This window comes from Myotis brandtii, unplaced genomic scaffold (genome assembly GCF_000412655.1).
Source record: "Myotis brandtii unplaced genomic scaffold, ASM41265v1 scaffold486, whole genome shotgun sequence".
In the NCBI taxonomy this organism is placed as follows: domain Eukaryota; kingdom Metazoa; phylum Chordata; class Mammalia; order Chiroptera; family Vespertilionidae; genus Myotis; species Myotis brandtii.
The window spans coordinates 351,239-364,607 of record NW_005368569.1 but is presented as its reverse complement, the minus strand read 5'-3'; the positions used below and the strand labels follow the sequence as shown (position 1 = coordinate 364,607).

Below are 13,369 nucleotides of genomic sequence, written 5' to 3'. Positions count from 1 at the left end.
AGGGGGGCCCGCTCTGTGTTCTCCCTGGGCACCAGCTTGTGAGGATCAGAGAGATGAAATGTGTGGGAAATGGAAGGTCAGATGTTATAACCAAGGGAAAACGCCGGCTCGGCTGGGGCCCAGGCACACAGGTAGACACGTGCAGTGGGTCTGCCTCTGTGCAGCCACGGAGGCCCCGGGTGTCCCCGGAAAACATTTTTAGGTCAGGGAGCAAGCGTCAACAGCTCTGTTCTTGTGGTGGGTTAGCTAATCAGGACGAAGAAGAGTGAATCATTGAAAACTGCGCTTCAATACAGATTTCCTTTCTTTTGTAGATAAAGAAAATGAGAAAGAGAAAAAGTCCGTGGTAAGTCCCTCTCTTATGTGCACTCTCCATATACATAATTCATTTTGAGGAGGGGAGTGAAGGGATAGTATAAAAACAGAAATACCAGAGGATCTCCAGGGATAGGAGGGAGGTCTGTCTCCATCCCTGGGCCTCAGACTCCCTCCCCAGCTTACATGATGAAATATTAGTCACCCATTCAGAATCGTGTTTTTGAAAAATATTTAATGACCTGGAAAGGTACTCATGATGTAAGAGATGAAAAGAAAAACACCAGGGATAAAAATCTATGAAGTAGGGATCAAATGAAATAACATATACACTTTCTATCGGAAAAAACCCCCAGAAAGAAGTATTGCAAACTATTGCAGAAAGTGTCAGTCTGGTTAAGGGAAAATTGGGGAGTGTTAACAGTGGGTTTGAATGACAGGGAGAGAGAATTTGCGGGGTAAGGAGTCTTCCCAGAGTTATTTGACTGTTAAATTAAACAGGGTTCCTTAAAAACACACACACACACACACACACACAACCCCACAGCAACGCAGCTTTAGTGAGTTTAATTTACATACCCCCAAGTTCACCCATTTTATGTGTACAATTCAGTGAATTTTAGTAAATTTACAGAGTTCGCAACATCACCACAGTCTAATTTTAGAATATTTCTATCCCTAGGAAAAGAAACCTCCTGCCCATTCGTAGTCACTTCCCCAGCTTCAGGCAACCACTAATCTACTTCCTCTCTGTGGATTTGCTTTTCTGAACATCTCTATGTATAGTATATGTGCTGCCGAAGCGAGCACATGAACATCTCTATGTATAAAAGGCCAATATGTTGAGTGTCCGACCATCCGACTGGTCGCTATGATGCCCACTGACCACCAGGGGGCAGACACTCAATGCAGGAGCTGCCGAGCTGCAGTGACTTGGCAGCAGCAGTTCTTGGGTGATGCACCCCAAAACCAGAGAGGAGGGAGCCCGATTCCTTGTGGGGCTGCGTGATTCCACCTTCGGCCGTGGGTTATGTTGTTGCTGGGGCTTTGTGGGCCCGAATCTGGTTTACTGCACACTTGAGTTTGCATTCCACACCCTGTATGATAGTAACTTTGCAGAGTGCCCTCTCGCACTCTGGGACCCCTGGGGGGGGTTGGGGAGGGGGATGTCGGAAAGCCGGTTTTGGGCCCGATCCCTGCAGGCCAGGCCGAGGGACCCCACCTGCTGCCGGAGAGACCCTGCTCACTCTGCAGACGCTGGGGAGGGACCGAGAGAGGTTGGCTCCAGGGCATGTCCGGCCTGTCTTGCCCAGTCCCGCCCTACTGGCCACCTTCAAATTAATTTCCTTTCAATGTGCATGAATCCGTGTACCGGTTCACTAGTTTCTGATAAAAGGGAATCATACAGCATTCAGTCTTTTGTATCCAGCTTCTTTCACTTAGCTTGTTTTGAGGCACATCCACGTTGTAGCATGTATCAGTACTTCATTCCTTTTTATTGCCAAATAGTATTCGATTGTGTGGACGTACCACACTTTATCTACCAGTTGTTGGACATTTGGGTAAGTTTCCTTTTTACCGCCTATTTCTCAGGGTCTTTTGGTTCCGGTGGGGGCTTCGAAGCCCTAGCCCGAGCCTGTTTGCCTCTGGAAAGTTTGGTTCTGATAAAACATCGGAATGGCCGTTATCTCTGGAATCACGAGTGATTTTTATTTTCTCCTTTTGGTTCTCAGTATCTCATACTGCAAGAATGCTTAGCTTCTATTCAGGAAAGATTAAATGTTGTTATTGAAAAATTAGGCTAGGTGGTGCATCGCAGTGTTAATTGTAACCACAGGAAGTTGAACTTTGACAAGGAACATGTAAACTTTGGCACGTGGCAGAGAGGTGGGCCAGGCTGGCCACATCCTCCCCCAGCATGGCGAACATCTTTTCTTGTAATCTCTTTTAATCTCCTGTTCCTCCCATCCTCACACTCACTGCCCGCTGTGTGGGTGCTGGGACCGGCTCCCGAGTCCACAGTGCTTGGCACATACTAGGCCTTCAGTGAGCAGTTGAAAGACTCAAAGATGAGAAATGTGTGTAGAAAATAATCCAGGCCGGAAGCATGCTGAAATGCCATGATGTTCATCTCTCAGTAGTGGAGTGTAGACGGTATTTTCTCCTTTATGAAGTTTTTCTATTTTCTTCAATGGGCATGCTCTCGTCCTATAATATTTTTAGATACTACTTTTAAGAAAAATGAAAGACTTCCTTTGCTTGGTTCCTCTTTCTTTCCTCAGTGACAGGGGAACGAATCCAGGCCGGAAGCATGCTGAAATGCCATGATGTTCGTCTCTCAGTAGTGGAGTATAGACTTTATGAAGTTTTCTCCTTTATGAAGTTTTTCTATTTTCTTCAGTGGGCATGCTCTTCTCCTATAGTATTTTTAGATACTACTTTTAAGAAAAATTAAACACTTCCTTTGCTTGGTTCCTCTTTCTTTCTCGGTGACAGGGGAACTTTGTGGGATTCTTCATGCCTTGCTTGCTCTGTCATTAATCGACGGCCTTAGATTTACCAACTTTTAGGATTTCATGGTGGGAGTTAGAACAAGTATTTTCAGAAGAAGGTTTCATCTGAACAACATGTTCTTTGTAGAAAGAAACAATGTCTGTGTAGAGTGATGTTTAGTTGGGCTCTTTTTAAATATTTAGGAAGAAGAAAAGTTTCCTTTAAAGAACAACAAGCTCTGGCTGGTGTGCTCAGTGGTTAGAGCGTCAGCCTGTGCAGCAGAGGGCTGTGGATTGGATTCCCAGTCAATGGCACATCCCTGGGTTGCAGGTTCAATCCCTGGCCCCGGTTGGGGTTGCATGCAGGAGGCAGCCAAATGACGTGTTTGTCTCACATGGATGTTTTTCTCTCCCTTCCACTCTCTCTAAAAATCCATCGAAAAAATAACCTCGATTAACAAACAAAAGAAAAAGCACAATGAAAAATCAAATCCACTAGTGCCCTAATGGAATCGCTCTTTTGCGCACCCCTTTGGGTTCATTTTATGGTTTCCCCTTCCAAAGGAGGGAGCTGGCAGGGAGCTGGGATTGGAGGGTGGCCTGGCATCTGAGGGAAGTGTGATTACCCAGCTCTCCTGGGTACATTTTAGGATCACGGCAGGGGGAAACCTTTGCTGACTGAGAGCGTTTTCACAGGAGGTGGGGCAAATTATGCCCCATGTTTTATGTCGGGTGTGACTGAGACTCGATGGGGGTCATGAGAAGGGGTCCGCCAGGCCTGGGTGTGAGTTCCAGCTCTTTCCCCTGCTAGGCCTGGGACCTTGGGCAAGTCACTGACGTGGCCCACATTTCTCTGGGTGCCTCCAGCCGAGTGTAAAGGTCATTGTGCAGCAGGATGGGTCCTTCACTGGCTGTGCCCCCGGGATGTTCTCAAGGGCCAGTGTGTCTTCTTCCGTAGGCGGGACTTCCCGTTTCCTCTTGTGACCTGCGGGAACCGAAGTCCCCAGCGGCTCCTGCCTGCCAGTCCATGACTGAGCACATGTTCCTGCACGAAGCAGCCAGTTAGGCTCTAGATAACATATACATGCTTTCTAATCCCAAAGCCATCAGAGGTTAAGAAGGCAGCACATTTAGGCCTAAAATCTAATAGTCTGAGGGGTTGAGCTAGGGAAGGGCCGAGCTAGGGTAGCAGGGGGCAGGTTGTGTATGGTCCAGGGGTTGACATAAGGGCGGGTCTGTCCTGGAGGGCAGTGGTCTGGTGGCCCCCAGCGGTGGGCCCGGAGCCTGCCCCAGAAGGGGAGGCTCAGTTTGTTTATTACTAACTGGGGCCTTGGGGGTTTCCTGCGGAGGGAGTTTTGTGTACACTTTCAAGTCTTGGACTAAACCAGTTATACTGTTTACCTGAGCCCCTCTGTAGAGATTCTTCCCGATATTCCCCCAGGGGCTTGATTTCGGGTTCTAACATGCATTTGTCTTTTGCCAGATCTGTGTTGAGGGCAATATAGCCAGCGGGAAGACGACGTGCCTGGAGTTCTTCGCCAACACAACAGACATCGAGGTACGGCCTCCACAGCAGGTTCCTAAGCTTGACGGAGTAATTCATAGGGGGTGTGGACCAGCCCTGCCCAGTAGAAATATAATGCGAGCCACAAACGCAAGCCACATGTAGAATGTAAACTTCCTAATAGCCTTGCTAAAAAAACAACAACCCCAAAAGAATATTTTATTTAACATTATACATTCCAGATGTTATCACTCCAACAGGTAATCAGTATAAAAATCATCAATGAGCTATTTTGCATTCTGTCTTTCATACTAAGTCTTTGAAGTCTGGAATGTATTTTATATTTCCAGCATATCTCAATTTGAACTAGTCCCATTCCAACTTTTTCTTTTTTAAATATGTTTTTATTGATTTTTAGAGAGAGGAAGGGAGAGGGATAGAGGGATAGAAACATCAATAGAGGAGCATCATCGATCGGCTGCCTCCTGCACGCCCCCTACTGAGGACTGAGCCTCAACCTGGGCGTGTGCCCTGACCAGGAATCGAACCAGTGACCTCTTGGTTCCTGGATTGACGCTCAACTGCTGAGCCACACCGGCTGGACCCATTCCAACTTTTTAATAGCTACATTGGCTCATGGCCACGGTATTGGACCGTGCAGGGACAGAGCTCCCCACAGTCTGGTTAGGAAGCGTTTACATGTGAAAGAAGGCAAACTATTGAGCGTGGCTGGGATGTTACAGTGTACGTCTGAGCATGCAGGGAGTACTACCATGCATAGCCAGCTAACACAATTTCTAGTTTATTTACAGCCCAGTCACTAAGAATAATCTCTACACCAAGACCCTGACCTGACATGACCCTTTTTCCTTGTAGATTTTAGTGCTGTAATCTTCTGTGTATGGCTTTTTTTTTCCGCAGACCCTATAATTTTTAAACTTCAGGGTCATTTGCTTTCCTTCTTTCCTTTTCTGTTTTTACTTCTATTAAAACAGGGTTTGCCCAGCCTGTGTGGCTCAGTGATTGGGCGTTGACCTATGAAGAAACAAGATTCTTAGCGGTCACTGTGCTCAGTGCAGAGATCAGAGGGAGGAAATGGAGGCAGAGCAAGTGGCCAAGGTCCCAGGAGAGTTTCCAAGCTGGAAGTTGGGCTTCGATTTGAAGCCAGAGGCGCCTGAAGTAGCTTCTCTCGCCTCTGCCAGCCGGACACGCCGGCAGTGAGGGCTGGGATGGAGCACCCAGAGGAGGGATTGAGAGAACCTCCCTGGCCCTTAGGGAGCTCCAGGGCAGCCAGAGGTGCCATGTGCCTACCCTTGTATGCAGGGATGGATAGTGTTGTCTCGAGCCATTTCTGGAAGTCACCTGAGGAAGCCATGTTTAGATGGAGTTATGGCCTCGCACAGAGGGTTGCTCAACTATTTTAGCTCAACCTGGATGCCCACACCTTCATTTTCTCCCTCCCCTCCACCACAACACTTACCAGCTTTCATTTCACAGAGCTCAGCTCAGAGGAGCAGCAGCCCTTTGATGTTTCCTTTCCCTGCAGGTGATTCCGGAGCCTGTGCACAAGTGGAGAGATGTCCGTGGCCACAATCCTCTGGTGAGTGTGCTGTTTCCGCGTGAACCACCAGCTTCCTCTTGAGTGACTGTCAGTGCCTGAGCCCGCCCCCTGCCCAGGCATTCCCCACGCTCTTAGCTGGGCTGGGGGCGGAGAAATGGGCCGCATGTAGGTGTTCTGAGGCGCATTCCCCACGCTCTTAGCTGGGCTGGGGGCGGAGAAGGAGGAGACAATGGAAAGTGGCCGTGGCCGCATGAAGGTGTTCTGAGGTCAGGGATCTTGGAGACTGGGCTGGGCAGGTGCAGAGCCCAGCGACCTCCTGTCAGTGATCCCAGACGATCTCAGGTGTCAGCCTTGGTTCCCGGGGTGTCTGCCTCCTGCTGCTCCTTCTCCTCCCACCCTCTCCTGGAAGAAACCCATTAGAAACCAGGTCTTCTCAGGCCTGGCCTCCCCAGGACCCATCCTCTCTAAGTAACCAGTTTCCTTGGTAAACCTCTGATTTGGATTTGCGCTTAGCAATGCCCAGGGGCTGCCTCAGGCTCACCCTGCGGCTTCCTGTCGGCTTTCCCAAGGGTGGACCTAGCAAGCAGGGGCTCTAGTGTGCTTGTGCCCCTTGTTCTCCTTCCCCCTTCAGAAGGCTCTGCTCTGGCTGCGTGCACGTGAAGGCTGGAGTCTTGTCCTGTAAGAGGGAGCTTATCAAAGGGCTGCTGGTCTGGGAGCCTGCCCCCTGATGTAGGGATGACCCCCTTCTTTGTTCAGGCAAGGAAACTGTAACTGAAATATGTTGCCAAGGTCTCACACTGGTAAATGATAGACCTAGGTTTGAACCTGGGACTAGAGGGAGCCTCTAGGGTCCCCTCATTTCTAGCAACACAGTGGACTCTCCTGGTGTGGTTCTTAGACTCTTGAGTTCCACAGGGCAGGGACTGTGTCTCATTTGGCTCACTGTTGTTTGCTAGAACATAGCACACTGCTGAGCACTTAGTAGGTGCTTCTTCTGTTATTCATTCAACCACTAGTTGTTGCCTGCGCCTGCTCTCCTGGCCCTAATATTCTGGTTTGGGAGGCAGAAGACAGTTAAATGAATGATATGGCAGGTAGTGATTGGAGCTATGAAGAAATCTAAAGCAGGTAAAAGGATATTATTTAAATAAGGCAGAAACTCTCAGAGTCTTTGAATAAAGGATCCCAGAGACATGAACAGACCTTTCACCTCTGTGCATGTGGGAGGAGACAGAAGGCCAGTCTTTCTCTCTGGGCCTCACAGGAAAGCCTCAGAAACATTCTCATTCTGTAGGAAACCGGGAGCATCCAGGGCTGGGTTATTGAGACAGCTAGCGTTGCAGACTTGAGGGATTATGGTGATAGTTTATAGGGCACAGTCCCAGGCTCAGAGCTCGGAGTATCCTTGGTTCAAAGAGCATTTCAAATGACAGTTTTGTAATAACAAATATAACAGAATTAGATATTTTTGCATAAGTTTCCACTCCGGGGGGGGGGGAAGGTCAAGATTGGTAGTTTAGTGAAAAGTCTCAGTCCATCACTATCTGAATTGGCTTTCTAATGTAGAAGGTAGAGGGAGTGCTTCTCCCAACCTTTCTGAGATTTTCTTTTACCCGAAGTTAGGAGCCTGTAGTTTTCTTTCTTTTTTATTTAAAAATAGATTTCTATTGATTTGAGAGAGGAAGAGAGAGAGAGAGAGAGAAAGAGAGAGAGAGAGAGAGAGAGAGAGAGATCAGTGATGAAAGAGAATGATTGATTGGCCGCCTCCTGCATGCCCCCTACTGGGGATCAAGCTTGCAACCTAGCCATGTGTCCTGACCGGGGAACCAAACGGTGACCTCCTGGTTCATAGAAGCCTGCAGTTCTGAATACAGAGATGGAGTTTTATTAGTTAACGCCAAGAAAGAAAATAAAAAACGTGGAAGAGTAAGACTATTAGTAAGTGGCATATGGAGCATGAAGTGTTTTGTATCTACAGGCAAAAGAGTGTGATGGGGTGGGGCTTCTGTTTCACACAGGAGAGCTGGGGACGGCGTCTCTGCTTAGGTGACATTTGAGCAGAGACCTAAACAGAGTGGGGGAGTGAGCAACGCACATGCCTGGAGGAAGTGCATTCAGACAGGGCATGGCAGGTGCAGAGGCCCCGAGGTGGGAATGTGCTCGGTATCCTGGTGACACTAGGGAGGCTCGTGTGCCTGGAAGTTCCTGAGCCAGAGGAAGAATCGTAGGAGACGCGAGAAGATGGAAGTGGTTGTCTGGGGCTCTGTGGGCCTTGGTAAGGGCTTCGGGTTTCATTCGGAATTCAGTGGGAAGTCCCTGGAAGGTCCTGAGCAGGGGAATGACAAGACCTGGTTTAGGTTTAAGAAGCTCACGTTGGCTGCTGGATGGAGAACAGACTCCAGGGGCTCAGTGAACATTGTTGAGTGACTGAATGGATGTTCCCTGGGGACTTTCTATAGGCTCCCGTTACTGCTGTTGCTGGGCTGTCTTATAAGTACTCCAGTGTCTGTCTCTGTCCACTCTGGGTTTATGTCTGGCCCCACTTCAGCCCACGTAGGTATTACGAGATGGCTATCGGTGACCAGAATGACCAGAGTCCCATAGATAGAGCACGTTGAGGTAAGTTGCTGCGTTCTCCCTTCTGCAGGGTCTGATGTACCGTGATGCCTGTCGATGGGGCCTCACGCTGCAGACATACGTGCAGCTCACCATGCTGGACCAGCGCACTTGTCCGCAGGTACCTTCAGACGCTTGGGTTCAGCCTTCGTAACATTGTCTTCCGATGAGGGCTCTGTGATTGTCAGGAAGGGGGCCCTCGCAAGGAGGCCTCACTCCTGGGCCTTCAGCGCTGCTCAGCCTTCTCTGTCTTGGGCCGAGGTCTCTGCCTGCCCCCTGCCCCAGCAGCCTCAGCTAGTCAAGAAGTTGCTATGACACCACTGTGAGCCTGAGTCTTCATGACCCAACCATGACTGGGCTCACCACCTTTTAACTCAGTTCCTCTCAAAGTGTGGCCCTGGACCAGGACTTGTTAGAAAGGCACATTTTCTGGCCCCATCCTGGACCTGTCAAATGAGAAATTCTGGAGATGAGGCCCAGCAATCTGTGTTTTATCAAGCTCCCCGGGTGATTTTAATGCACGCTTTGTTTGCATGTTTGAGAACCTCTCTCTAAACTTCACAATTCTTGAGAGAAAAAAATCTGATTGGCTCAGCTAGGTCAGGGGTCCAGCCCCGGGCCAGTCAGGTGTTGGGAAAGTCATGGAGCACAAACCGGCTCCTCGGGCCTCTTCCATCAGCGGGGATGTGAAGAGGGCAGAGTCTCTTAGGAGAAAGGCTGGCTGGGGAGATCCCGATTGGCACCTGTGGTTCAGAACTGCAAGTGCAACCTAAAAGGCCGGCCGGCCGCGGGGGCTCTCCAAGAAGTGACCCCTACACCAGGTTTTCTCCCATCCCGACCCTACTAGCTCCCGCCCGTCTCCGGCACCCACTTATCCCCCTCCCTCATCGCCCGCCCCTACCCTAAAAAAAAAAAAAAAAAAGAGGAAGTGATCCCTACAGCCAGTTACACTGATGCAGCTACTTGGGTGGTTTGATCAAGGGTTGGGCACTTGCAACCATAGCTGTCAATCTTCTACAAGTCCGTGTAGATAATGAGCAGAGCGATTTGAATTTCTATCCCCCCAAATGTTTGTCTAAATGATGCGGTTAGAGGATCTGAGGTTGGCACTTTGCCCTGTGCTCACCCTACTTTTCCTGAGCGGGTAGTCACTTGCAAACCTGAAAAGTATCTATCATACCTGAGTATAACGGGACATCCCATGGAGGAGACCCATAAGATGAACAGAAAGAGAGATGGATGTGTGGGGAGCTAGCAGAAGATGGGTTGTGGAGAGTGATAAGGAAGGAGAGAGTGGGAAAATAGAAGGGAAGACAATGGACAGATAGATGCACAGGGAGAGAGGGTTAGGAAATTCCTGGGTCATGGTTTTGAATCTCACCCTGATCTGCTGGCTCAGGTCCCATGGGTGCTGTGGGTGCATGCGTACCATGCTGAGTGACAGCAGTGTTTGCCCACTTGGTGTCCAGGGTAAGGGCTCTTCCTGCTTCCCTGTGGGGCACTGTGGACAAAGGGAAGGGTCATCTGTGGACAGTGTGAGCAACCTGCACAGATGGGCGGAGTCAGTGCGTCCTCCTTCCTGCTGGGCACAGTCCTTCCCTGTTTCCAAAGGCTGCAGTGGCCTCCACACAGCCTGAGAGAAAGGGGAGCAGTTGGCAGGGCTCACAGCCTGTGGGGCTCCAGAAAGCCAGACCCTGGAGCACTGATGGCAGAGTCCCCCAATGTCACCTGGACCCCTCCCTGGGCCCTGCCTCAGGCATTCAGATGCCTCTGCGTAAGCAAAGGCACCCTGTTTAGGTCCGTGGTAATCACCACACTTTGCACTCGACACCGCTTTGCTGAACTGCTGCACTTCCCTAAACCCACCATCCCGCGAGGCTCTCCACTCCTATGCAGGAGGCTGCTGCTGACGAGCCCTGGCCCCAGCACTGCTGCTCTGGCCACCGAGCTTCCAGGTCTGGGGAGGGTGCAGGCTGAGGGAGGAACACAGCTGGGCCTGTGTGAGCTTCTCGATTCTTGTATTCAGCATAGAGCACAGTCAGGGGGAGCACAGGCATGCTTCAAGCCTTCCTGACCTCCTCCTCTTTGCCTGCCTTAGTGAATCACTTTTTGTTTTATTTTAGACGTCACCTGTACGATTAATGGAGCGGTCGATTCACAGCGCAAGATACATTTTTGTAGAAAACCTGTATAGAAGGTATCATAGTTTGCACTGTTGGTATTATATTAATTTGTTCAAAATGAAATTGTAACTTGTTTACCCAAATGGTAGTTGAGTACCTACTGTGTTGTATCAGCTACCTATTGCCATAGTAATGCTGTGTAACAAACAACCACAAAACCTCAGTGGCAGGCAGCTGTCTACACTGACTCCTCAGTCATGTAGGGTGGTCGGCCAGGCGGCTCTGCTGACCTTGACCGGACTCCCTGATATGTCTGGGGAATGGCTGGTCTAGGATAGCTCTGGGAACGGTGAGGAGGTGACTCATCTCTCTTTCTCTTGCCTCTTGTCCTCCTCCTGGGACCAGCAAGCTAGCCTGGGCATTCACTCCTCATGGTGATGGCAGAAGGCAGCAGCGCCAGCTGACATGCACGATTGCTTTTCCAGGCCCTAGCTTCACATTTGCTAACATCCCGTTGGTCAGAGCTGGTCACACAGCTGACCCAGTCTGAGAGGTGGGAGGGCCTTTGTGGGTTATGTGGCAAAGTGGGAGGATATAGGGAGGTGAAGATTTGGAGCGCCTAGAACAGTCAGTCCAGCACAATGTGCATGATATTTGTGGGGAAGGTAGGGAAAGGCTGTAGTGTTTAATCTTTTTGGGCTGCTTTCCTGCCCTGGTAATTTCATTCCCCGCTGCCCCTCCCAGGAAGCCTGGCATCTGTGATTAGGATTTCCCTGGGACAAAGAACCATGGGAGAAATGTACAGTGTCCTTATTTCTGTTCTTGGAATCTTATGCTTTCAAGCTCATACGGCCCCCAGAGGGCATGGATTCCTCTGCAGACCTTGTTGGAACCTCAATCAAGACCAGTTCTGGTCTCACTTGATGAAGCCAGAGGCTGTGGGTCGGGGTGTGGGCTCAAGTGCTCCAGGGGCTGCTGGGAGCACCGTGCACCGTGGCGGGCCAGGCCACCCACCACTGTGGTTCCAGGGAGGTGTGAGAAGGTTGTGCTCCTCAAGCCCTTTCCCTGAGTCCTCTAAGGGCAGAGGAAAGATCACGCAGGCTGCCAGCTCCCCACTTGTCCTCCCAGCCCCTGTGGCCCCAAGCAGGCTGCTAACAAACCGGACATTTCTGTGACATTTCCTCTTTATGTTAGAAAGTCATTGGATTTTGCCTTCTAGCCCATAACATGCTCTTTGGTTTGTATCTGTAACAAACATCCTGCTTAGCATGTGGCTTGGAGTACCCCCACCTTTAGCCTCACACTCCAGAGTCCCCAAGTTCGGGAGGCAGAGAACGAGGGCGCAGCACTGAGAAGCACGTTCCCAGTGCAGGGACTCACTTGGGAACTGGGCCAGCTTATCTGTCTTCCCAGTGGTCAAGGGGCAGAGCAGGGACCCTGGGCAGGAGCTACATTGTCGTCTTCACCTGTCCTTCCCCTTGGCACCCTCCGGAGTGGTCAAGGGGCAGAGCAGGGACCCTGGGCAGGAGCTCATTGTCGTCTTCACCTGTCCTTCCCCTTGGCCGCCCTGTTTGGCAGATCAGGAGCTGAGATGGGATTGGAAAGCAGTGCCCCTTCCTGATTGGCTGGGGGAGCTGTCATGCACCTTCTGTGAGGGGCAGCAGCCATGAGGAAGTTTGTGTGTGGGGGGGTATCTAGATTCCTCTCGTTAATAAGGCCAGAGCATTGGGCCTATTGGAGCCCCCAAAGTGCTGGGTCAGGGGAGCCAGGCCTTACAGTGGCATTGCCCATAGATCACCGTGCCTCAGGTCAACGTGCAGGCGCTGCTTCCTCGTCCAGGGTGGGGCCCGAGAGCCGGGCAGCCACCATCCTGCTGGTTGGGGTCACACTTGGAGGGGCAGGGCCTCAGAGGAACCGGCAGCCAGGTGGCCTTCAAGGAACCCTTGTCCCCACGCTTGGTCCTTTTCCTCCGGAGTTTTGTCCCTGGGGCTGCCTCTTGGCCTTTAGTCCTGAAAGCAGGAGCCCAGCCTGCAGGTGAGGCTGTCTTTGGGCTGGGCGTTCGGGGGCCGGGCTTCCCCGGGTTCCTGCCTGCCTGCTCTTCATTCCACATGTGTTGCCTCAGGTTTTGGTTGGGGGGTTTTGTTGCGTTACCTTTGTTTCAGGGTCTCTGAGTTCATTCCCAGCTCAGGATCGGGCAGCCAGAGGTTTTCTTTTTGGAGGCAAAGCGAAAAGTGCTTGTAGCCGGACTAAAGTGACAGGTGAAGGAAGACTAGGCCGTGGGCTTTCTTCAGTCACCCTCCTCCCACCTCTCGCTTCTCCCGAGGCAGCGGGCCATGCAGTGATGCGTGACTGAGAAAGCAGATGTTCTGAGAGGTGTCAGTCCCCCAAACAGATTGCTTTCGCGTTGAGCCTAGTCCAGACGGGGCTGGGAACTGGGTTTGGCTGGATCCTCTGCCTGGACCTGGGAGAGGATGTTTTGGTTCCCGCCTGGGAGCTTGTGTGGGGACAGTCCTTTCACAAGGCAGGAGGCTAGTGGCCACTGCCCCTTTGGCATTGGGGCTGATCTTTTTCTCTTTCTCAGAAGCTCTTGCAGCCTTGGCTTAGAATCGGGGGGCGGGCGGGGAGGGGAACCAGGCCTTACAGTCGGCATTGGTTGCAGGCTCAGGTGCCCAGAAAAGCCCACAAATTGGAATTCTGCCTCCAACAAAGCAGGATTTCTTGAAGGGTGGTCTTGCCTTTTGGGTCTCAAACAAGTGAG

At 50.9% G+C, this 13,369-nt stretch overlaps 1 protein-coding gene across 1 annotated transcript in view; it reads left to right on the top strand.

Moving 5' to 3' along the window:
- The first annotated feature begins 273 nt into the window (after nucleotides 1-273).
- Nucleotides 274-13,369, top strand: part of TK2 (thymidine kinase 2, mitochondrial) — a 22,202-nt gene continuing 9,106 nt past the window's right edge. Inside the window, exons 1-5 of the mRNA XM_014547865.1 lie at nucleotides 274-346; nucleotides 4,291-4,365; nucleotides 5,858-5,911; nucleotides 8,520-8,609; nucleotides 10,612-10,685. Coding sequence (XP_014403351.1) covers nucleotides 8,526-8,609; nucleotides 10,612-10,685 — 158 coding nt within the window. The 5' untranslated portion in view covers nucleotides 274-346; nucleotides 4,291-4,365; nucleotides 5,858-5,911; nucleotides 8,520-8,525. The remainder of the gene's footprint in view (nucleotides 347-4,290; nucleotides 4,366-5,857; nucleotides 5,912-8,519; nucleotides 8,610-10,611; nucleotides 10,686-13,369) is intronic.